The sequence below is a fragment of the Falco peregrinus genome, chromosome 11 (genome assembly GCF_023634155.1).
Source record: "Falco peregrinus isolate bFalPer1 chromosome 11, bFalPer1.pri, whole genome shotgun sequence".
NCBI lineage: Eukaryota > Metazoa > Chordata > Aves > Falconiformes > Falconidae > Falco > Falco peregrinus.
In genome coordinates this window covers 8,939,369-8,965,035 of record NC_073731.1, presented here as the reverse complement: position 1 = coordinate 8,965,035, position 25,667 = coordinate 8,939,369, and the positions used below count along the sequence as shown (strand labels likewise).

Here is a 25,667-nt window from a genome sequence, read left to right as displayed (position 1 = left end):
AGACCAAAATTAGTTGGTTACTGACAAGAGCTACTCAAGAAAGGACAGAAAAGGTGAATTGCACTAATGCAAAGATGCTAGCTCTTACCAACACTTAAGGAAGATTTGTAGCTCTCTTTCTATTCAAAATATTTATCCTTTCCTTTTTTTTCCCCGTCTGTTTAATGCTAGGCTGCCAAGCAATAGCTGATCGGCAAAGAATGCTTCACAGGGAAGTTTCTGTTGTTAGACCACGCTGAAGAAGTCTTCCAGTTCCAACAGGAGCAGTTAATTCCTAGTGAAAAGCATGTGCTTTGCAGGAGTGAAGCTGATGGGCAACAATTCGAAACAAAACTGTGACATTAAAGTAGAGACAAACACACACACGTGCGTGCTATATTGCTTCTATCTTTTTTCCTAAACTTAAGATAGTAGACTTGGGAAGAGCAGGACAAGCAAGCTTTTAGAAAAACATTTTCAGCAGAGCCAAGCAAAAAAGAAATTTTGGGACACTGCTGTTTTCCTTACTTTTGTAAAGTTGCTTCACTCTGCTAAGAGAAAGTCACAGACTCTAATCCCCACTATTAAGAGATCAGGTCAAAGGCAAATTCTGCCATTACTAACGCCATCATGAACTGGAGAGAGCTCCTCTCGGCTCCAATACACAGCAGTACGATCATCACTTCGCAACAGAGACCAACTGCCCTGAGTGCCTGCAAGAGCTTCATGTTAGATGGAAGAAAAAGGATGACCCAAATCTGCCCCAATGCTAGCAATAATGATGAGAAAGAAAATAGCACCACCACCTCTCCCCCTTCTTCCCAGGACCTACCTCACCGACCCTTCAGGCAGCCGTGAAAAAAGTATTTTTACTGTTTGTTGTCACCAATTAATAAATGACATAAGTTTACTGTTGGCAGAAACTGTGGTCAATCCAGCATGTGCTGATACATTTTCTTGCTTTTATTACATCTGTCAAGCAAGGCAAATGTAGGTTTTTAATTAATCACTCAGCATGTTCCAGCCTTTAGAGCCTGGAATACTAGTTTCCCTACCAAGGTACAATATACTTAATATGAATCAAATATGTACAGTCAGGAGGGGAAAAAAGGGATTTTACAGAATGAAATTGAGTGTTTCAGTACAGATCAGAAGAAAGATGAAAAAAATCCACTTGCTTTTCTGTCTGGGTTTTTATTCTGAATCTGTATCTAAATGGTAGGAGAAATGGAATGTTTTTACAACTAAGAGAAAGAAGGAAAGTACATTTGCCTCTGAAGTTTTGGGGTTTAAACAGTAATATAAAAATTAAGAGATGGAAATGCTGTGAAGACTAAACTTCAGATGATGTCCTGATCCACAGCTGTCATTCCACCAACGTTAACAACTGATTTTTCCAAACCTGCAAATGTGTTTCAGTTCTGATTTTTGATACTTCACCCAAATTCAGAATTGACAGTTCCACTTAACAACTGGTTCAGAGTAACTTCTGAATTACTAAAATCATTTGAAACACAGTTCTAAAATTAACTGACAGAGGGAAGCATAAGGTCCCAGCTTCGCGGGACTGGTGCGAAGCTACCCAGCGTGGTTATAGCTAACTCACCATACCTTGGCTGCAGCTAAAAGCCTTGGTGTTGCACAGCAGGTGACAAAGACCGCGCTCACCCACAGAGCAGACTTCAGAATCACACTCCTTCGTTTTATTTGTGTTTCATAAAGAATGAGTAGGCAGAAAGGAAAGGGAGAAAAGTCATCAGGAGAGGGGAGGCTATATCCCACTCTTTCACTACCCACACAAGGAAGAGATTCACCTGTTTGGCCATAGTTTGATAACCCAATACCTGTCCAATGACAGCACAAGTTTCTCTACTTAACAACAGTAATTAAATAGATATTTGTCGGGTTTCAAGTTTTCACAGTCTGGTTCTATACTCTAGGAGAAAGCAGCTCTGACATATTACCATCTTACTCATCAGGTAAGCAAATAATCTAGTTCAGACATGAGTATCTGGGACACGCTTGCCAACTGGTTTGATGTAAACACTGAGGTCACTCTTTCCATTTGCTTTCTGTGGACAAAGTAGTTAAGAATGTAACATTTACACAGAAGTTTTGTTTGAGAAGGTAGGTAGTACACGACAAAGAACGTTACATCCCAGTTCACTCCTTGAGTAAGTAAACTAGAGCTATCACTACCTGATTTATTTGTCTATAATCCCAGTGTATAAATGGTAAGACTGGGCTAGCTCATAATTTCCTTTTTCAGGTTCAAGCTGCCACTACTTGTTGAACACTGCCAGTGTTCAGCTGAGTTAGATTTTTGAGCTACTGCCATAAATCCATGGCCAAACTGAGATTTCAGACGGGCTGATAAACTGTGTGTGGTGGCCATGCAGAATTTCACGCAACACACCACCAAATTCAGCTCTCTCTGGGATAGCACGCTCTGTTCAAAAGCACAGCCTGGGATCGCTGAGCTGAAATTAAATCTCCATTTCAGTAGTACAGGGTTGACCTTTTCAGTGAACTTAGGAGAGTTAAAGGTAGAACTTGCCTTGTTTTACAACAAGAGCAACACACCAGACTGCTTCAAGTTAGAGAAATCCTGTCTTTGAGAAATAGTCGAGCAGTTCATCTTCTTCCCACCAGAGGCCAAGGATGGATGGAAGCTGTGGGCTGCTCGCTGCAATATTTATAGCCACCATGCAGCCAGCATCCTGTAGAGACCTGACCCACTTAATTATCTGAAAAAGTTGGAAGAAAAATTTAAAAAACCCAGGGTTTCTGACAACTATGATAGCATTACAAGACAAAGGTAAAGTTTAGATCCATTAACCACAGCACTGAGTTTGTTACTACAGCTCTCACAGAAACTAGCCACCCATGCGACGAACTAGAACTGCACAGGAGGCTTTCCCAGGTATAATATTTTAGTAAGAACTGGCAGAACTTATAATTTGTTTTAGCATTTTGGCTTGATTTCCAGCTCACAGAATTTTCCATGAGCACAGACATTTCTCAGGATTTACTAATTGAAACTACCTACCAAATAAATTCTACATATGTTTCAGCAACTACTTTGTAGGTACTTTATTATAAGCATTTGAAACTTGAGTTGCACAGATTAATTAATTGTAATAATTCCATAGATGGATGAGGGAAAGAGTCTAGCTACACTGTAAAGTATTACTAGTACAACTATTCCAGTAAGTCTGATGCTCTTTTTTCCTTTGTTTTATTGCTGGGTGTGGTTTGTTTTTTAAATCAACATGGTCTTACTGGTAAAAGCTCTAGTATAAATGAAATTTCTGCTAATATTGTTCTGACTTGGAATGAGTTAAACATGTTGGTACTCCTACACTGATAGTAACAGTGCTGCAATTGGGTTTGTCTTCCAATTTTAACGTCAGTATAGATACAGCAGTAAAAGTTTCTAAGAGTGGGTAGGGTGTTACATCTTGTCATCTGTCACATTTTGTGAGAAAGATAGATGGCTATCATCCACCTTCACACAATGGTTGGATCTTCTAAAAGATAACAAATTTGAGTACCTCAGTGCTTTTCTGAAGGAGCCAAGCCTAGCAGCACTCCCGGTCTCTGGGACCATGTGCCCACTAATAAACAAACGCCAAGGATGCTGCAGGCTCTCACATGGAAGCACTTCAAACTGGGAATGAACTGACAATGTATTTTGGTCTAGAGTTTTAATCCGGATTTGAACTCCCAAGCTACAAACAAAATGCTCTAGCTCATTTCCAGTAACCTAAACCATCTGGGTCTGGATGTAGGCATGACAATAGGATCTGTCCATCTGGCCTGATACCAAAACCCAAATCTTCAAGACAGGTTACTATTACAAAAACAGTTATCCTTTTGCTGCACAGGTCTGCAACCTAAGGCCAGGGGACAAATTCAACTTTAGTGTAGGTTAACAGCAATAGATACCCATATCGCCTCTTAGAAACGGCTCTCAGGCTGCTTTCAATACCTGAAAAACCTGCCTGGAGGAGTAAGACCTTCAAGTAGGGCCACAGACAGAGCCACAGCATATGGGATCTCAAAGTTCAAACACATACAGGCAATTAATATAGCTGTATGTTTTAGAGTCCAGAAATAGCCTGGAAGTCATCTGCAAGAAAGCTATCTGGGCAGAAGCAAGGACATCCCAGACTGACAGCCAGGCCATACTAATGATCTCTGTTTATCTAGTGCTGATATTAAAGTAACATCTTTGACTATAAATTCCACGGCACAGGTCCAAAATAGCTAAGGAACTGGCAGACTTGAAGCGAAGGAAACAAAGCCAGAGGTTTGGCTCTCCACATGCCATCATGACGCTTTCACACAGAGATGTACAAAGAAGAGAAATAACCTGGGAAGCTGAAGCCACTCCACGCAATACTTTTCACAAAACTAGGAAAAGGAGCATCACCAGGGTTAGGAGACACAGCATTTCCTGCCATAAAATGTCAACAAAGAACTTGTGGCTGCTCTGCTGGGGGTTCCCCCACCTCGCAAGTAGCCTCTGGAGCAGGGGCTCTAGAAAACAAGTCAGGGGGCTGCTGGCTACTACTGGTTTCCACAGTGCCATGCCATCCTGAAACTGCTGGCCTGGGCGACTGGCTGCAGTCTGGTGGCATGCAGGAAGCCTCCGGCAGACAGAAGCCCAGGTGAAATGTTTCTGCTCCACCAGCTTTTGGAAAGTGGGGAAAGGAGCAGTAGGCACACCCCTCGGCATCCATGCTTTCAACACTGATGCTCCTCAGCTGCTTATGCCCTTCAGACGTCGAGCTACTCCTTGGAGCAGAAAGCTGTCCCTGGTGCCTTCATACCACACCACCACAAGTTTTCATCAGGCAGGCACTCGGGGCTAGACTGCGGGAGATCGGCCAGTACACACCACGTTCAGTTCTGGTGTGCTGGGACCACAACACTCTGCAAATGCTGTTCACTTCTTCGTATGTTTTCTCTTTCTGTTTTTCTCCTTGACACTGGCAAAGCTAAATATAACTGAAGTGAAAACAAATAACTGCACATCCTCAGTTAGGCTGCAGCATCAAAAAAAACAAGTGAAAAAAGAGTTACTCAGAGCGCATTTCCTGGGTCTCTACCACATGTTCAATTTTGCCAATGAGCTCAAGCAATATGGAATAAACAAAATTATAAATGCAGGCAGCTTTATAAATAGCCATATTTTCATATCTTTGTGTTTACTGAGCTGTAGCTTAGCAAACAAAACAAAACTTCTCTGTAAAGGTAAGGTTTAGTGTGTGTGTTTTGCCAAGAAACAGAACTACACCGTGTATTCAAAACAGTAATGGAGCAATTACAACAGGGAACTATAGTAGGGGAGTCTGACCTTGTTTTATGCTCAGATAATAAATGCTATGAAAATCTGACAAGGTAATTATTTTATACCTCAAATAGAACACTCACCACCAACATGCAGTTGGTTTGAGTCTCTAGTAGAGAAGCAGCTCTACAGAAACTGGGTTAGGGATGTACTTCAGCCTGTGGTTTACATTCTTCCTGTTGATACTTTACAGCTGTCACATGCATAAGTGAGTACATTTAAATAACAGGGCATTTTTTTTTTTTTTGTTCTGAGTTAGCCAGTTATAGTATTTCCTCCCGGGGCTGCACCTGCATCCAAGGCAGAACGCCTTGGATAAAATAAAATAAAATACCCCAAACCAAAAAAGCTTAATTTTGAAAGGAATACTGTATTTCCACATACGAGGCAAACTCTCTCCTAGCACAGCAAAACTCTTATTTAATTGCACTAACATTTCTCTCAAGTGTAAACAGGAGCAAACAGGACTTCCCAGTCTGTGCTGGGGGATATGCCCAGACTCCACCTGTGAGGAGCTGACAAGGGTCCCTCCCTGCGCAGATGGCTGCTCTCTCTGCATCTCCTCAATTACTTTCTTCCAGGGCTTTTCTGGAAAAGGGAGTTCTCCATCACCACCCTGCAGTGTGCCTTCCCACAGCAGGATCAAACTTTTCCTGCTAGTTAATTGCTTCTTCCCCCTAATTTAAACACACCAGCTCAGACTATCTCTTGGAAACTGAAGCATTCACTGTTACGGTGTGATGACCTATTGAAATCTCAGTAGTTGCACAATTAACGTTTGCATGGAATTTACTTTTTCGTATCTTAGAGCAAGATTGCAACATACTGCAACAGTGAAATCTAGGAAATTTAAGCTCTTGATTTCCTCAAGAAAATTACTTTGCATCTTCCATTTATAAGAGATTTTTCTGTTTCTTTAATAAAGGATTTCTTTTGCAAGCAAACATCTTTCCTCTAAGGCCAGCATAAAACACGAAACTAATTAATTATTAAATACGTCTTTGTGCATGGAAACAATGTAGTCTGAGGCTTGATCTTCAGTCCTTGGACTCCAGCGGGCCCATGTGGGGAGGCCTGGGCTCTCTGCCTCCCCTTTGCATGGGATGCTCCATTGCTTCAGCATCCATTTCCACACTGGTGCACGTCTGCACCCTCCGTGCTGCCTTCACCTAGCCAGAACTAACACTTTCACGAATGCCAGGGTTAGCAGCACGTGTGAAGATAACACTGGCACGTTTCTCTGTAAAGTATGGACCACCATGTATGTGCACAAATTGGCTGGTTAATATATACACACACAGGGTCAGCCAGGAGCCTGGCTAAGAATTCACCCTTCTTTCCTCTTCTTTGCTCCAAGCACAGGTATTAGGGAAAAAGGAACAAGAAACATATGTATCTATATAAATACACATATCAGCCCACATCCGCAACCAGCATTTTTTACATGCACAGAATCCCTTCTGTCCATCACAGTGCATTCCAGCCATGCAGAAGCAGAGCCTGGCACCTTAAATACAAAGACTGGCAAACACCTCTCCTGAGGTTTAGGGGCTGATCTGCACAGGAGGGGATTTTCAGGGCTTTAGTGCATGGACCTCAGGATGAAGATTTCAGGATCCCTGAAGGAGATCCCTGCAAAGAGCTCCTGAACCTGCAAACACATTTTTCTGCCTCCTGGTCTGCCTTCCGCACCACGTAACTCCCACCTTGCAGGCTCCCAGGCTAGATGCAGAGAAGTGGGCTGCTGCAGCAAGAAATACACCTTCTTTATCTGTAAAGTTTTGCTTTCTATAAGTCTGTGTTTACGCAATGTAAAAAACCTCAAAGCTCCCAATGTTTCATCCAGAAATCCCTGGTCAGCTCCAGAAAGCTTGGTCCTCAACCAGCAGCCTCCTAAGCAAAACTGGGAAGCACAAAAGTCACAGCTGTAAGAGGTAGCTTGAGTTTTGCAAGATTTAGAGGGAGAGGTGATAAATACGCCAAGGAAAAAAAAAACAGACCAGCTTTGCAGAACATAAAATTCTCTATGTTTTTAAATCCATGTTTGGTTCTTATTTTAAAATCTAATTGCTTAAAACCCTTCACCTCAATGCTACCAGAAGTGGAATATTTAGCTATTGTGGCATTGATTAGATTGTCTCAGTGTTGTTGATGAAATGGAAAGAGATGTCTAAACTCTGATCTCCAAATAGGAGACCTTTCCAAATGCTTCTTCCAATTCCCTGTGTTAGAAATTAATTAAGAGTTGCAAGGCAAGGTCAGAAAGCAGCTTTTTTTCATCCTGCATTAAGAAACGCATTCTAGTGGCAACCATGCCATGAGACAAATAAAAGGAGGAAAAAAAAAAAAAAAGTTATTCCTTTTGTAGTTCTCACAATCTAACATGTAGCTATTTAGGGGGGGGTCCTCATGACTCCTGAATGCTCAAAGATGGTAAGGCTAACCATATTATGAAAATAATATGCTTTATCACAGTATCTGTTTTACCAGTAATACATAGAATCAATTTTGGCAGGTACAAATGGATTGAAGAATTGCAAATATATATTAAAAAAAATAATCAGAGAGCACAATCAGAGTTACAAAGAGGTCTGTATTCAGGATTAATTCAGGGAAGATTGAAGAAAAATTGACCTGTGTTTTTGAGATTCTATCTTGTGTTAGGATCCTAAATCTAAACACAGGTGTCTGTTCATGTAAGTATGAGCCCTTCTTAATCAATTCATCAATCACTGAATTTAGAGTACACATTTTAGCCCACCTGAAGTCTTGTAGTGGTTTCTGAATGATGGTAGGAAGCATGGCCAAAGAATCAATTAGAAAGTGCATCGCACGGTTCATAACATTAATCTTCAAGGCAATGCTTTCTCTTGAATTTCTGCAGAAGCCTGCCGTTAAGTAATGTAACATGCACTTGCTCAGAAATTGTTTGTTATTAGGAAGAAAGTACGTGAACTAAAGACATGTAATTTAAAAATCAGCTCCTGTAAGGTCATGTTAAAAGAGGTCTGTGATACATAGCAAGTGTAAAAGAAATCCCTTGCATATACGTCTTAAATCCACACACAGAAAAAAAAATAAGAAAGCTGAATCTGACCTTACACTCCTATTGGGACAGTCCCTGCATGGAAATAAAGGTGATTATTTTCAGATAACATATTTTCTCCAATATGGGTAAAGGTAACTGGATTTGCTTTAAGTAAATAACTCATATTACTTAAACAGTATGTGTCGTTGAAGTATGCAAAGATAATTTCTCTTTGTGGTATAACTTTTTTTTTTTTGCTATTTGTTGAATATTTTATTAGACAGCATATCTACACATGGTGCTTTTCCCCGAGCGTTTACCACTAACAGCTCTGTTTTCATACACACACATGGCCATGTTCAACTTTCTGCACTGTTGTTATCGCCATGAAAGCTAAGTCTGCACACTGTAAGAAGAGATGCTAGACAAGTCTGATGATAGCAAAACAGATCAGGAGACTCTTCAGTTCAGCAGTACTGAAGAGTCAGGAGTAGATGGCACAAGCTTTTATTAACGGCTGCCTATCGCCACCCAAGCCCCGTTACAGATTTCCCCTGCAGAACGGAGATTGCTGATAGCTCTCATCGATTATCCTCCGACACAGGCAGCTTAATGCCAAAGCCTGTGAACTTTTGCCATTCCCTAAAATTTCTGCCTTGCTGATAGCAGGGTGACATTTCCTCCCACATTTGGGGAGGAGAGGGGGGGAGGATTTCTAGCTTTTCAGGGACCAGGATGATGTAATCTGGAAACCTCTTGGGACAGCATGTGCTCCGTACAAGAGCCACCGCCACCATCTGCCCCCCCCAACCCTGCAAGCACACGCACATCATGCCACAGCTCAGCTAGGCTTCATTCCTAGAGACACCCGCGTCCACGGGAAACAGCCCCCTCACGGCATGTACTGGAAAGCAGGTACTCTCCTCTGGCACACCCGAGGGACTTCCCTCCAGCTCTCTGCTGAGATGTGCTACAAGACTGACTGCCATGAAGAATCCGTATGTCTCCTCATGTGCCCAAGGCACCCTGGGGAGAGGCATGGTGGAGGGGAAAGGATTCTAGCAGCCCAGAAACTGCATTGCTTCATCCTACAAAATCCCCTCTCCCTGTCTCTTCCTTACATGGGTCACAGGACTTCTGAGAGCGTCTAGCAAAAGTAGTAACAAATTCAGCCATGCAGAAAAGTACCCCTCCACCCTCATAAGGCCTATCCGTCAGATATCCCCAGGATAGGAGGAAGTGCAAACAGGAGGGAAAGGAAAAGGGAAAACTGTTGATCAAAGAGCCGTACCTAAGTTTCATGTAACAAGACCTAATCCCCACAATGGATCCTTTCCCAAGGGCATCAGCAGCCCAGCTCTGTCAGTATCAGGACAAGGCTGTGAGCCCAAAACAAAAGCATCTTATCAGCAGCAGGAGTTGGCTGTGGTGAAAGTAACAATGATCTTGTCCTCATTTCTCTAACGAGCTCCCACTGGAGCTGAGACAAGGCAGCCCGAGGGAGAGAGTCTCACTTCATATGCTTTTTTGATATTTTTTTTGTTTTTTTAATCAAGATCTTAAGCCATTTCACTCATCCAAGTTCACAGTACCATTCCAATCCATTTCCTTGGAAGGAGGATCAGACTCCCATTGCATAACTACCAAGCAGAGAACAAAACCCTACACAAGCAGCAGCAGCAGCAGGAGCGCTCACAGCTCGCTTTCCACTCTCCAAGCCCAGTGCCACCTGAGCATTAAGTCTGCCAGGAACTGTACTGACCAGGGTTCTCTGTATTAGCCTCTCCCTGTCTTCATCCTAGATGTGACTATACCCTAAAATATTAAGAAATCTACTTATTATTTGAATAGGAGAGATTTCTAGTGGACCTGGGCTCCCCATGAGCTGGGAAGAGACTCCCTGCCACTGTGGCTACCCAGGATTTCCTGGGACCTCAAGGAGAGAAAACAACCTCCAATGGCACTTGAAGTTTCCCAGCTTACATCCATTAGTGATAAGCACTGATTGCTTATCATGCTTAACATGATGCAGCTCCTCCAGCCTGGGGGGCATCCTGTTTCTCTATGCGAACAACAGGGATATGAAGAAACCACCAGCCTCACAAACTTGAGTGTCAAACCCCCTATGAAATATTCCGTTTAAATGGTGTGCGAGCTTCTCCATGGAGATGGGCTCTCACTGTTCCTGAAATACTCCGAGCCGTTTCGGTTGCAGCCGTGCCGAGGCAGCCCCGGGCGGCCCCAGCCGCTCCTGCGCCCAGCCCCGGCGCCCGAGCCCCGCCGGATGGGCGCTGAATTGGAGGATGTTTACATAGTAAGTCAAAAGGCACCGAGCTGCCATGTGGGAAACTCCTCTGCTTTCCAGTCCAAGAAACCCACCCTTCTGGGCCGCTGCTGAGGAGCGCTTGCAGGAGCTCCCGGCACCGCTGCTCCTACAGCCCCCTCGGAAAGGGGGGGTGGCCGCGGGGCCGGTCGGGACGCGCTCCGCTCCCTCCCTTCTGCCCAGGTAAGCAGCCGGCAGGACCGTGCCGGGATACCGAGATGCTCCCGGAGAACGCCGCATGCCCTCAGCCCAACGTGAAGGGCACCGCGCCGCCCCGCCGCCGCCCGCCTCCCTCCCTGCCCAGCGCCCCGAGCCTGCGCGGGGGCTTACCTTCCGCACCCCGCCGAAGCCGTGCTCCGCCGCCACCCGCTCGGCCTCCGCCTGGTCCCCGCCGTGCAGCTCCACCAAGAAATGGTTGGTGTAGACGGCTCCCCGGGCCGGGGCGCTGAGGAAGAGGAGGAGGAGGAGGAGGGCACCCCGCAGCAGCGGCGGCCCCGCCGGCATGGCCCCGCGCTGCGCGCCCGCGGAGGCAGCCCGCCGCGCCGCGGGGAGGGCGCCGGGCGGGCGGGCGGGCGAGGCGGGGAAGCGCCCAAAAGATGGGAGGGGAAGGGGAAAAAAATACTAATTAAAATGAAAAAAAATTAAAGCGGCGGAGGCAGGAGGGGAGCTGGGCGGCGGGGACCGGCCGGGCGGCGGCGGGCTGCTCCGGGGCGCCGGGGCGAGTGTGAGAGCGCGGGTGCGCGCTGCCAGCTCCGCATTGCCGGCCCCTCCTCGCCTCCAGCTCCGCGGCGGCCGGAGGGGAAGCACCAGCCGGGAGGGGAGACGCGGCGCTGCCAATCATGGGCGAGGAGGATCGCTCCGGCCCCCCAGCACGCAGCTCACACACCCCGCGGCCCTCGCAGCATCCCTAGCGCCCCCCCTGCACCCCGCGCACCCCCCCTCGACAGACCCCACCCCACCCACACCTCGCACACCTTTCACAATCCCCCCCTACGGAGCCGCCCCCCGCCCCCCCCCCCAGTTACACCCGTACACCGCGCGCCAGCCCCCGTTCAGCATCCCGAGCAGCACCCCGTACCCCCAGCCTAGCCCTGGACCTCCCCAGTCCCTCCAGCTCTTCTTCCCGTGGGGCTGGGGAGGAGGGCGAGTGGAGCCAGACCCCCCAGAGCAGGAGCCCACAGCAGCTGGCTGTAGGGTCAGAAGGGCTAAGCATTTTGGCAACACACACAACACCCACACCCCCCCCGCCAGCCAGGGCCAGCACCCAGCTTCTCTTTTGAGCGCAGGGAACACGAAGTGCCTGGCAGAGCCCCCGCACACCCCGCTCTAGCTTGCACCCCACACCAGCTGCTCACAGGGCAACAAGCAACATGTTGCCATCCCTCTTTCTGCAGAAGCTAAGGCCCTGGGAGGTGGTCCCAGGACGAAGCCAGCGGAAAACTTCAGGCCCAGGGTCCCCCGCTCTGCTCTGACCACTGATGTGCACTGCCAAGCCACTCAGCCGCGCAGGGACACGCAGGGGTCCAGGCTTCCTGAGCAATCCCCAAACATGAGTCTGCAGGGAAATCACTGGCAGGAAAGCACCTGGGTGTTCCCTGTGATGAGGCAAGAGAGGATGGGGAGCATTCCATGCACTGGTGGGATTTCAGAGGTGGCAGCACCTACGAGGACGGAAACTCTGTTCTGCAAAAAAACAATCTGTCATCTGCAAAACTCCAAGTGGAAACAAATGGTACAGTATATGCAAGCTTACATCAAGGTATAGTTTAGCTTCTTCCTACAGGTAAGTCTGTGAATTTGTCATGCCGAAGGTTAATCCTTTGATGGATCCCTGAATGGTCCCCTGGGAAAGGCTTAGGGCACAGAAAGTTAGTACTGCCTTTAAAACAAACAAAATGATAGATTTACAGTTTCTGTTGCACAAATAGTCAGATGGAGCACAGACCTTAAATCAATCTGGGAAAACAAAGGAAAACAGCAGAGATCACAAGCGAGACTTCTTCCATTATCCTAAAATGCTTTAGAAAATGACAGAAGAACTCACCACATGATTGTGAATCCAAATAAGCATTGGTTTGTCATGACAAATTATTGATTTCCTTCCTTTTGATAAACAAAAATCCCTATTCAAACAGAAAGGAAATGGTAACTTGGAGCCTGATCCAAAGCCCATTTAAATCAACAGAAGTGCTGTAAATGAATGACTGATGTTGGAAAAAAAAATCAAGCATGAAGGAAAGGTAAAACATTAGAAATGACACAGCAGAGAAGGAAAACATCTTTGCAGCCTCTTTAAGAGACTATGTCAATAGAATATTTTTAGATGCCTGCTCTAAGCATAGACAGTTATTAAAAACAACTTTATGTTATTTCTTTAAGCCAAGTTGTTTGTTTTCATCAATATTCTACAACACTTCTCCTTACAACATTTTTCCCAGTGTTAAAGCAGATCCTGCTGTATTACGTGTTTCTAGGTGACTTGGGGCCCGTGAGACTCTCAGATCAGTAATACCTGCAGGCGACTGCTTGACAGCCAGTGGAGGCCCTACTGGTTCCATCCACAGCTGTTCCTTGGGATCATAAACTAAAGGAAAATAAAAAAGAAGCAGAGGAAAGAGATTTTCTGTATTTTAAATTTCTGTCTCTGAAAAAAAATACTATCTTTATCTATCTATATATACATACGTAAGCCTTTCTGCTCCCGGAAGTCTTCCCTCGGTTGACATACCTCTTTCCATTTTGTTGCCAGTCCACAGAAGGAGGAACATCAATAACAAAGGCAATATTATTAACTTCTGGCTCTCTCAAATCAGCAAGACAGCATTCAGAAACTAGGACATATCACCTGTCTGGGTGACAAGTGTGACTAAGTCATTCACTGCTCATCTCCTGACACCCTGGGCTGACAGTATTACTCTGCAAGTTGGTGCCACTGAAGAAGTATATGGCAGGGACATTGCGGTGATGAGGAGATAGCACCAAAAAGAAGAAAGAGAGAGGAATTAGGTTAGGAAAAACTGGCTTAGAAAGTCAGATATGAATACGCCAAGCGAAAAATCAAATCGAGGAGGCCATTTAAGTAAAAGTAGTCATTATGAGTTAATGAGTACAGAAGTTTAAGACCAGAAACAACCACTGGGATTTCTCACCTTGTGTTTTATGTAAACTGTAGGGCTTATCTGTATTAATTCTGGCTTCTGGTCTTTTTCTTCTTTTTTTTTTTTTGTCTTCTTTTTTTTTCCTTTATGTACCAATCTTGACTTAAAAATCAAGACTGATCTATTACAGCCATCATGGAAATGTTCTAATGATTGTTTACAGCCATTTGTAAAAAGTTGTAACTCTGCCTCTCTTTAAAATAATGATTGGTCCTGCATTGACTTCTAGGTGCTGGTTTTATTATTAATTTGTCCATTGAGCTGCTGAACTATTATTATCCCCAGATAGCTTTAAGATTGTGATGATAAAGACATCCAGCTAGCACTCCCTGAGTCTCTTTCTGTAAGGCATGTTTTCCATCCCTTCAACCATTCCCATTAAATCTTTTTACTCCTTGAATTGTGAACCATAGCTGCATCAGGTATTTTTTCAGCAGAAGTCAGGCCAGTGCTAATGGATGTTACGTCGTATTTCTATTCTTAATGGGTAGCCAGTGTTTCACCAAGGATTTCATTCAGTCTCCTTACCACTGAGTGTCCTTGGTGTGCAGCACAGCACCCCTGCTGCCTCGTACAGTTCTCATCTCCTTCAAGCCATCTTCAGGAGTGCCATTCCCTAGGACAGGTTATTATATCCTGTATGACCAATGATCTTTGTCCCTAGATATATTACTCTACTGAAATACACACAATTTATTTGCATGCAGTTTTCCAAACAATCCAGATCACTCAGCACTCCTCTTTTATAGTTTATGACTTCCTTCTTTAACCTACAAACTTTACTAGTAATGAATTTACATAGATGTACTGGATTTAGCAAGATCTTGCAGAGATCATTTCTTGGCCCCGGTCCTCTGGAACCTCTCCAGAAACAAATCAACTTCAGCAATGATTCCCACTTTGTAATTATACTTAAGAACCTAGCATTTAATCAGTTTTTAGTCTGTTTCATAAAAGCCATTTTGGGTTTGTATCCAATTTATTGCCCAACATGTCATGCAATATCAAGGGTCTCCTAGACACAAGCAATATTGTTGACATGATGGATCAAAAACCTCATTTTTTTCCCCCAACTTCTTCAGTTGGTCCAGTAAAAGACACTAAGATTCTGCATAAATTTGGCTTATCTAACAGAAGGCAAATAAACAAACCACTATTTTTACCAGTCAAAACTACAATAATGTTTGAAAAATGATATAAAATTAGTTTAACAATTCCAGTTCCCAAATGGATTTCTAGCCACATCTTAAAACAGCTGTTAAATTGCTACAATCGTTTTACAAGTAGTTGGCATTCAATGTGAGGTGAGCAAAGTACTGACACAAGGTGTTTCTTTCCCTGGGGACGACACAGGATGGTAGTAGCATGGCAAGAGACCAGTATATCAGAGGAAGTTGTAAGAACTAGTTGCCTTGTTGTGGAAGTCAACCAAGGCCTAAGTACAAGATTTAAATTGCTTTCATCTTTAATTGTTCATTCTAGCAGGAGCACGAGAAGTAGCATTCTGAAGAGCTGGAAACAAAATATTGCAATAGTCAAATTTCTTGTGCTATGAGACCGCAAAACACATGAGCACCCTTTCGCACAAGTCTGAGTCTCCCTTAAACCGATCTTTCTGAAGCTTTGAAGTGAGCATACAACCACGCTTTAAGTAGACTCTGAAGCAGGCTTAAAGATAATACCTATATTTGGAGCAACAGAGATGTGACTAAAAAGGCATAAGAAGAAATTTCAAAAGGAAAGAATTGGATGCATAGTTAAAAAGTCCACATTGAAATAAAGTGAAACAGCATTTGATAATCTTGTTTAGTAGTTGCTAAGGCAGAGAATGAAAGAGCAATAAAAGCAAGAACTGGAGCTTTATATTCTCTGCATATCAAGAACACCAGAGAACCCGTGTAATTGAATGTACAGTATGAAAAGAACAGAGGGAAATGCTATCAGGAACTGCCATAGCAAATAAGTGGACCAGCTCGCCGCTGTGAGTTGGTTGAGTGGACCAGCTCACCACTATGAGTTGGTTGAGTGGACCAGCTCACCACTATGAGTTGGATGAGTGGACCAGCTCGCCGCTGTGAGTTGGTTGAGTGGACCAGCTCACCGCTATGAGTTGGCTCACTCCAGCTACAGGATAAAAGTCACTTCAGAAAGATTCAAGAATAAGCACTCTAAAGGTGCATCTATTTATCAACCTTGTTGTGGATCATCTTGTAACAGTGTATAAGAACAAGCTGTAAACTTGTTTGTTTCAATATTGAGCATCATGGGGTAAGAGGAAAGCAAAGCAGAAACCACAGTAAATGAGTTCACAGAGAGCACAGCTACTATTGCTCCACTTTGGACTGATTGCCAAATCAGCCATGACTGCCCTAAAGAGGGTTTTCATGAAACAAATCCGGGCTGTTTGAGCACAATGATGAAAAGATGGATGTATGAGTTATCGCAGCAAACTGACGAAGCCAAGAAAAAACAGTGGTTCTGTGTGGAGGTTCTAGGTTAAAGATCTTGGGATACAGCTGTCTTAGATGATTTCAAGATCATTTGGCCTATTTAAAAGTACTTGCCTGAACATTTTCATTGCTTTATGCTACTGAAATATTTTATTGCTGTGACAAATGTATTAACAATGGCAGCATTATTTACAGGCACATGGCTCCTGATCTGCTATATGTTATATTAAATGCTGTTAATGAGGAGAGAGGGATAGAGCAGGCACCGCTTCATACCTAAGATACATGAACCCAGGAAGGTTGGCACAGGAATTAAGAACTAAGATGAAGTATTTCACTGTAGCGGACTGCATGGGCCTTTCAAGCTTAAAGGACACTTGAAGACTGGAAGCCTTATCCACAGTTTCTGGTTACTTAAAGTTCCAGGCAGAATCCTCTCAGCATACATTTATCTATACAAGTGTTATACTGCCAAGTGTCAGAGTGAACAAGAACTGTATGTACTAATCTAGTGACACGATAATGCAAAGAGTAAAAAAGAAGAGTGTAGGAATTTGTTTTCAGCATCCATTGACTGCAGGCCAGCTGGGCTGAGCAAAGAGGATGGGAGGAGGAAAGGTGTCATTTCCTCCTCAAGCAGTTTGTGTTTTCTTTCATTTATTACCTCCAGACATAAGGAACAACAGAGGGGCTGGTAAACAACATGGTGTCTGACAAGCAGAAAGTGAAAACTGTCGAGATAACCAGTCAAAGCAGTCTCCCATGGTTACTTTATGAGTTTACAATCTGAAATGGACAGAGAGAAATGACCTACATGTAAAATACAGGTTCACAAAACAGAAAAATAAAAAAAGTTCTTGAAAGAAGAGTGTGTTTAAATGAGCATCTGAATATGCTTAAGGTAGTCTCATGCTGAAAGCCTCCTGGATTTCACTGGGACTACAGCATGTACGTGTGTTTGCTACATGGGAATATGATTGCCCATGTACTGAAGTTGTTTCCTGAATCTGACTCTTAGCCACTGTTTAATACCCACATAGGCAAACGTTCAGCTTGGGCAGCCATGGCAGAGAAGTGCTAAAAGTAATGAAAATATGCAGTTCATTTATATTAAAAGGACACGCTTGACACATTTACCGGGCTTGTCTGGGTTTTATGCTACTGAGTTCTTTGCTGAAGACCAAATCTGTCTGGAAATGACGCCTGTGCAAATGACATTAGAGAACTAGAATTGCTCGGCAAAGTCAGTTTGGAGCAGATGCTCTCGGTGACATTTTAGAAGATAACAATGGGTGAAAGAAAGCTCCCAAGTGAGACCTGGAAATACTAGCATAAAAAACAAACCAAAACCCAAACCCAACAACAGCGGCAGATATAAGGGAAAAGGACAGAAGAAAGTCAAGGTAAAAAAGACATTGGTAACTCACGGGAGTGACTGGGCCAAAGGCAAATGGCTGGATAGGTGGGGTTAGGGACAAAGATCATACATCAGAGGAAAGACTGAAAGTGGAGCATCAAAAGATCCAGCAAGATGATCTCCAAGAAATCCACCCACACGTGTGATAAAACTTCCATGAATTACTAACAGATCTAACTGTTTGCCTTGGAAAGCTCCCAACCGTTTTCCAAATGGATTACAGAGGGGCTCAGGGAAGCTGGGGAAGAGAGCACTATTTGCGGTTCATTCAACTTTCTGGGCCCTTGTAATTGTTCATCTCTTTGATAAAGAGAAATAGGTGACAATATACAGTTGCGGCACAACTAATAATGAGCTCTTCGACTCTGGTGGAGCTTTAATTGTGAATGTTTGGCTGAAACATGGGACAAAACAGCTGTCCACCAAAAATGCAGTTTATTGCAATCAAAACCTATATCCAGTGTTGACAATTTCCATGAAAATTTTGTTGGGTAAAAAACAGGTGTTTGATTCCTAATTAAACAATGTTGAAAAGTTTTGGTTCTACTCTTGTCCATTTCATTTTTGATTTCGTTCAAATGTATGCTCCCTATAGAATGTTTAATAACTTTAATCTCACTAGTTAGCATCATCAGTATGAAACAAAGATATGTTTTCAGATTTTTTTTTTTTTAATTTCCATGCATTAAAATTTCAGGCTTTGCTTCTAATCAAGAACAAAAACTCAGAAAAGCCTTTCCCCCTCCCCCAAACTCAAGTGCTAAAAAAAAAAAAAGAAGGAGGTGTGATCACAGAAAAATAATTTATAAAGGCAAGAGTGAAGATAAAACAAGAAGTTGCTCCTGTCTGAGCTGAAATCTCTCTATGGGCAGACTTAAGTTACGCTTCCATAAATTAGAGATGTGGCACCATGTATTTAGGTAAGTGTAGGTTTCTTTTGACTTTATCTTTGAGATTCCAAGTTTCTAAAAGGTAAATTAAATGCTTCCAGTACTAACTTTGTTCTCCTTGTTTACAGGGAAGTAAACATTTCAAGACTTCATTGTGTATATATCATTTTGATGGAATGAACTTACAAAATTTCTGTATTTTCCATTTCAAATTAAAGCCTTGCAGCCTATTGAAAAGTAGAGGCAAAGACAGGAAAACAGTCTTCACCATGTCTGCTGGGCTGCCTAGATCACTTTTTTCATAATTCAGCTGCCAAGTACTACCAGAGTTAGGTACCTTGATACATGACCGAGGTGAATTTGTCTCTGCTTTTTCTTGTACCAATTTCACATGCCTGCAGTTCACCTCCCACCCTGGAAAAGACTGCAAACCCACAGCTTTTCCTTCACGTCATCAGGAATTAAAAATAGTTTTAATCATCACTATAAAAAAACAGAACATACCCCCACCCCAAAATAGTTTAAAGCATCATGCCAGAGTAACACTTATAAGTTAATAAGATATTTACCCCTATTAAGGTATTAATTTCCTTCAAGATCAGTGCATAGCTACCTTTAGATTTTGTCATGTTCAGCTGTCTCATTCCCAGGCTCTGCCTAAAAGCCTTTCCCCTTGCAACCAGTGACCTTCTCACACTCCTTGTATGGAGGCGCTGGACCTGGGATGCTGACAGAGGACAAAAACTGTGGCACAAAGCTCAGAGGATGCTGCAGTCTTCTACAGATACCTGCTTGGGCGTTGGGAGGCTCAGTGTGCCACATCCCAGCATGGTAGCTTTGAGTGTCGGCTGCCACCCCCCACCAGCCCAGCCCTCTGTCACTAACCCTGCCACAAAAAGCTGTTTGCTAGAGGCCACAGCCAGCACAGAAGAGACAGATTAGCTATGGGAAAGGACATAGGGAGAAATAAACACTTGGATTTTTCCCTCCACTTCACATACACCTCGTATAATGATTACTAAGACTGTTCGCACAATGAAGCCTCATTCCAGTCTGAGGTTCAGAATGCTGTGCTGAAGACAACAATAAACAGCCTTCTATAAAGAAAAATGGAGGATTTTCTAAAAGGCAGGCCATACAAAGCCTACTGAAATTCAATGGGAGGTGGATGATGAAGCCTATCTATTCTTTGAAATTCTCCCCTGGCAGAAATAATTTTGTTTGGATTTTTACCATGAAAACAAACACATCTATTCCTACGCCTTCTTTTCCATAGTGCTGTCCTTTTCCAAATCATTACAAAGTGTATATACACATCTTGTCACACTGAGCAGTATCATGGCTTCCTAAACAATTACCAAAAAGCCACTGCACATTCGTAATTGAAAAACAAAAAGTCAATTCTGACAGTGTAAGAAAAAAGGAAAAAATATGAGAAAATAAATCATTAGGAAAAAACATATCATTTGTCCCCTAAATTGCTCTCATATAATCATTCTCTTAATAAAGAAATGCATTACTTGTTATTCCTTCTGCTGTAAGAAAACAATAATCAACATCACAAATACATGGGCAGGCCCTGCTCACAGGCTCCCTTCTAAACCACTGCAAAAATCCCATCTTTGGCAAATCTTAATTGTACTTGTAGAAAATAAAGAAGCCATAAGGAGCAGAGGAGAGTTCAAGCCTTCAATAAACATCTTGGTATGGCAAAACGGAAGTTTAGTTTAGTTTGGCTTTTGGTTTGGGTCTGATTTTGTTTTTGTTTTTACTCTGCTACACAATTAGATTTTAAGGAGTAAGAACCTATTTTCCTTCAGAACTACTGTGCTGGCTTCAAGGTGGGGGAGCCCTTCAAGAGACTTCTCAACAATTTTTAGTTCTTTGCAACTTGTACCTCTCAATGGGAGCAGAGCTACATCAGCATCCAAAGGGAGGACTTGGGATACAGCAAATTTTCTGTTTGAATTTCACTTCAGAGAAGAGACTACAACAATGCCAAAGAAAGAGGAGAGGCTGACACTTCATTTGAAATCAAGTTTCAAATTCAAGACGAAGGAGTTTAGATGGGAAAGGAAGCAAAAGGTTTGGTCTTAAAGACAGGTTTGCCTTTGTATATGTATCTCATGTAATAGATATGATAGGACAGTGGTCTTATAGAAGTCACAGATCACTACTTTAAAAACTCTGCCCCCCGTCCCCAATGTGCATTAATGTTTTGCCCAAAGGTTTGTTTTGGCAGGTTCTTTTAGCCATGTCCTGTTCGGGTTACTCTCAGGAGCCATCCTTTTGAATCATAGTGATACCTTGCATGAGGAAATTAAGCACCAGGTTCATCACATCATGAAGGGCATCGGAAGACAAAAATAATCTCAGCAGGAAATATATCAATTCAGCCTTCTTATGGAAGTGCATAATATAGAACAGTGCAAATAATTTTGGCTATTAAAAGGTCACGGTAAATGCATCATAGATATCGAATAACCATTTGTGTTACCAGGAAATATAATAATGGAAAGAAATATGAAAAACAGAAAAAATGAACCCTGGTAAAGGGAAAGAAAAGCCTGCAGTGTTCTATTTGCTATGCAACAGTCACTGACCTCATCAAATCATACCCGTGTATCTTTGATACAGACTCCTCGGTGTGATTGTTGCTGAAATGTGGGACAAAGTACACCCTATGTTTAATTGATATAGGCTGAATAACGTTAAGCACTGAGTAGCATTAAGCACCGAATAAAGGGGTTTTTTTGTTTTTTATTTTTTAATAAGGGACAGATGGTCACTTTATTCAAGCAGCTGTTGTGGGGGGATGGGGGGAGAGATTCACTATCAGGCATGAAAGGCTAAAAATTTAGTCAGATTCAGATGCATTCCCTCCTGCTAAGTAGTGGTACCAGCACTCAGCCACTAAGTGGGATAAGACAGGAGAAAAGTGAGGCAAGAGGGCTCGTCCTGGTAGCATTACCTGCTGCTCTCGGTGGGATACGTGCCATATGTACAAATCCAAGCTGCTGCTGAGCAAAAGCTCTAACTACACCTCAGGGAATTTTTGGCGTCAAAGTTAAATGCTAACAAGTGGAATTGCCAAAAAGTGTAGTAAAGGAATAAGCATCTTAAAGCCTGTAAAATTAGAATTGACTTATTTCGGGAGATTATATTTTATCACTAGGTGGCATTGCTCTAAATCTTTCAGTGCCCCTCTTCTGAGCTCTTTACTGTATGGGTAATATTCTAACAGCTGGTGAAACACACAAGTTTCACTGAGGTGGCACCAGCTATGCCACTCAAAATGTGTATACAAACACAAAGCAAAACTATATAGTAAGAGATTGTATTCTAACTTTGGCCTCAATTCTGTTTAGTACTATAGACATAAACACGGTCCATAACCAGAATGTTCAATTACTTCAAACGAAAGCCTCAGCCTACTCAGCAGCATTTATAAAATAACGCCAGCCCCCTCTGATAGCTCCCCCCTTCCACAATTCACTCCCACAAACCTTTCCATCAGGGACAATACAGTTGGTTACAGCTCATGTTCGTGTCTTGTACAACAGCTGTAAAGCCAGGGCTTTTTGCCAATTCACTGCACCACTGGGTTGACTCATTAGCCCATGGAATTAGAAAAAAAAAAAAAAGTTTAAAAGTTGTGAACGAGAGGAGTAAGAAAGAATTAGCATCAGTATTATCTCTAAACCTGAATAGTTTTCAGCAGCATAGAAGTGATACAAGAACACAAACCTCCATTTTGAAATAACCTTAGCAAAAAAATAGTGTCCAATTAAATTTTTAAAACTACTGAAATCTCATTCTGACTCCAATAACTAAGTCCTACGTATTGTGTCTAAGGCTTACGATACCACACCCCAAAGAAGGCTTAAAGCTCCAAGGAGGTAAAGTTTAGCCATGCCCAGAAACACAATCCTGAAATCCCTTAGCCTGTAGTTACCTAAAGCACAGACATGACGAAAAGTCTTTTTATGCACTTCGTACTCAGGAGTCACTGGATAAGAAATATTGCAAAGTCTTGGGAAAGGGACTAGAGCTTGAACTTCCTCACTGTTACCTGAGGACCTCAGGCACCAGCTAAGAAATCATGATCCTTCCACATCTATATTTGAGAGATAACAAGCAAGGACATTCAACCCTTTGCATGAGAAATCCCTGAATATTTACTACCTTAACAGCTACAGCCCCAGTTCCATTGCTAGATTTTTCTTCTTCCTTTTCAAGACAGAGCATTTAATAAAATGTATTCTATGGCCTGGATGGCACTATCTGCTTTTACAAATTTGACAACCTGCTTCGTGTTTGCCTCTGTTTCAACAAATCAACTTCATTAAGTCAAGAGCAATGACCCTTCCCTTTTTCCTGAGCTTAGAGCAACGCCAAGAGGTCAGAGTAGCTCTTGACCAGCAGTGCTCATATTCAACATATTTTATCCTAGGAATGAGATTATATGTAACAGTCACATGGCCATTCCAGTTCCTTTGAAACCATTTCAGGGCAAAGACAGAGTGCTTTTCAGTAGAGTAAAAGTAGACTCCTTTTCCATCAGTCAAAAGAATAGCTATTTTCAGTTTCAATACTATACAGAGTTAATTTCCAGAAGTGCAAGAATTGTTATAAAACAACCTTTATTTCCTTTATGATCCTCCTTATGTGCCTTCTCACTCTGATAAACACACATGTGACTGTCCTTGAGCTCTGAGAAGCAAGAGACAGCTTTCCTTGTTCTCTGGGCCCATACAGCCTGGGTTTCATTCACTAGGTTCTCCAACAATTGCTTCAGGTCTTTGCAATTGAGCATGTGTAACTATTCAATCAGATTTATAACACTTACTCATCCTTGCAAAGCACTTGAGCTCTGGGGATGAAAGCAGCTTAGCACAAATGGTAACTATTGTCTTTAATCTACAAAGGCCTTGAATACATATTAGGAAAAAAATAATGGGAAAAAATATTTAGCAGTTTAGCTGAATCAGTTTAGAAACAGCTTGCATAAAATCAGTGAACCTGCATTATGCTGGCTCTCAAGAAAGTGTCTATAAATCAGTTTCTGAACCATTAAGTGGAAGCAGGAAGAGCTGTGTGCTGTGCTCCCAGCCCAAGGTGCATGGCACAACGCTGGTGTGCTGCTGGCCTGAGAGACACCACTGATGTCCTAACACAACAGCCCTCCTTCTCTCGCTTCTTTTCTGAAAGATATTCCCTGACAGGTACAGCCAGAAAACAGCCCCTCCTTCATGAAGTGTCCAGGAATTTTTGTTTGTTTGTGTTTTTTTTTTCTTTTCACTTTCATCCAGTCCAGCAAATGCCAGCCACTGCTTAACATCTCGTTTCCACTCCTGCTGCCTTGCAAGTACCATTTCTTCCTGAAATAGCCCAGTACAGATGGACCAATGAAATTAATTTGTATGTACTTTGAAAATCATACATTGAATGAGCCTGGTTAACAGGTGACTATCATAGCTTGACACTGCTGTATAGACATGGGCTGAGCATACCCATTATGCCATCGAGGAATAACCGAGCAGTCTTAATCTTAAAAATGAACAGTGATTGCTATTAATATATTAGTCATCTCAAGAAACTACCCACATATACATGATAGATGATGATGATGATGATAGGGTTTAAAAAGGAAAACCTGTGTGATAATAGCATGCCCTCAAAGGCAGTGAGCTCCATGGTTCAAATACATAAATTCAGAGATTGAATTCTCTGTCAGGTCTGCCACTCAATTCCAGTGTTGCACTCACCCACAAAATGGGGGCATTTACATATATTAAACATCTTCAATTTAATCATGCACCCAGTATTGGAATATTTGCATGAAAAATTATGAGGAAATGCAAAACCCCACATTTGCTCACTCCAGAAGCAACTGACAGGGACTCTAAATTTTTGGCAGAAAACCAAGCTTTTCCTTCTCAAGAACAGACCACTCAGAATCATTTATCCCCTGCCCGCCTCAGCTGCTTGTTTGAGGTCTGGCATTTCTCTGCTCAGGAAGAGACTGCATCCTTTTCTGTAGCATCCCTCATGAGAGTCTCAACAGGGATGAGCACTGAAATGAAAGGTCACTAGGAAATCAAAGCAGGAGTGGGCTGTGAGCTGGCACTCATGACAGCAGGAGAGGAGGATAGTTTTGTGGCTACAGGCACATAGGCTTATTGCAGTTTTCTTGACCTCCGAGGATTTGGCTGCCAGCTCTGAAATTCTTTTATTGAATGTACAAAGTCAAATGAGGCAAATGCTAGAAGGAAGAATGCCTTCTGGAAAGAAGACATAATTATAACATTATAGGAACTACTCATGTATATCTAAAGGAAATTGTATCTTAAAATCAGTATTTGCTGCAAGGTTAAAATGAAAGAGCATCTGAGATTGAAGTATTTATTAGCTATCTTTCTGCTGGTAGTCATTGGTAATTATTAGTTACCTAACATTTCTGACAAAAGCAGGGTCTCTCTCCTTAGTCAAGAATTTGATGAGTTGCACTGGGAATATTTGGAATAACGTGAACAATTCTGGTCACTCAGATTCAAGGAAGATAGAAACTGCTGTAGATATTTAAAGAAAAAATCCACAACAAAACAATGGGGACAGTCATGGGAACCAAGAGCCAGCCCAAAGACTGCAAAGTCCAGCTGTTTTTTTTTCCCACTCAATCAAAGCAACAGAAGAGCAGGGTTAGAGCTGCTCTGAAAAATCACAGTTACAGAATCACAAAAAACACATTTAGGGGAAAGCGCTGACAAGGTAATGACACTTAAAACCAGGTACAGTATTGTTATAAGAACAAATGGGTATTAATAATCCAAACTGAGGCATGATTACACTGGAAACTAAAAGATAAAACATTAAAAGAAAAGCATTAAAGGAGTGAGGTCTTCTGGCTGAGAAATAGGTTTTAAGATATAGCTTGCTAAGCTTATGGAAAAGGTTGCGATGTGGTGCATTTAGTAAGGTGGAACTGGAATTGCTAACCTGGTAGAACACTCCCAGTTCTTCATACCAGTGCTTCTTTTAAAATAATAAAAAATAATAATAATTA

At 42.6% G+C, this 25,667-nt stretch overlaps 1 protein-coding gene across 1 annotated transcript in view; it reads right to left on the bottom strand.

The window, feature by feature from the left end:
• Positions 1 to 11,589, bottom strand: part of PCSK2 (proprotein convertase subtilisin/kexin type 2) — a 109,179-nt gene extending 97,590 nt beyond the window's left edge. Inside the window, exon 1 of the mRNA XM_055816508.1 lies at positions 11,017 to 11,589. Coding sequence (XP_055672483.1) covers positions 11,017 to 11,190 — 174 coding nt within the window. The 5' untranslated portion in view covers positions 11,191 to 11,589. The remainder of the gene's footprint in view (positions 1 to 11,016) is intronic.
• Between the last annotated feature and the right edge of the window lie 14,078 nt (positions 11,590 to 25,667).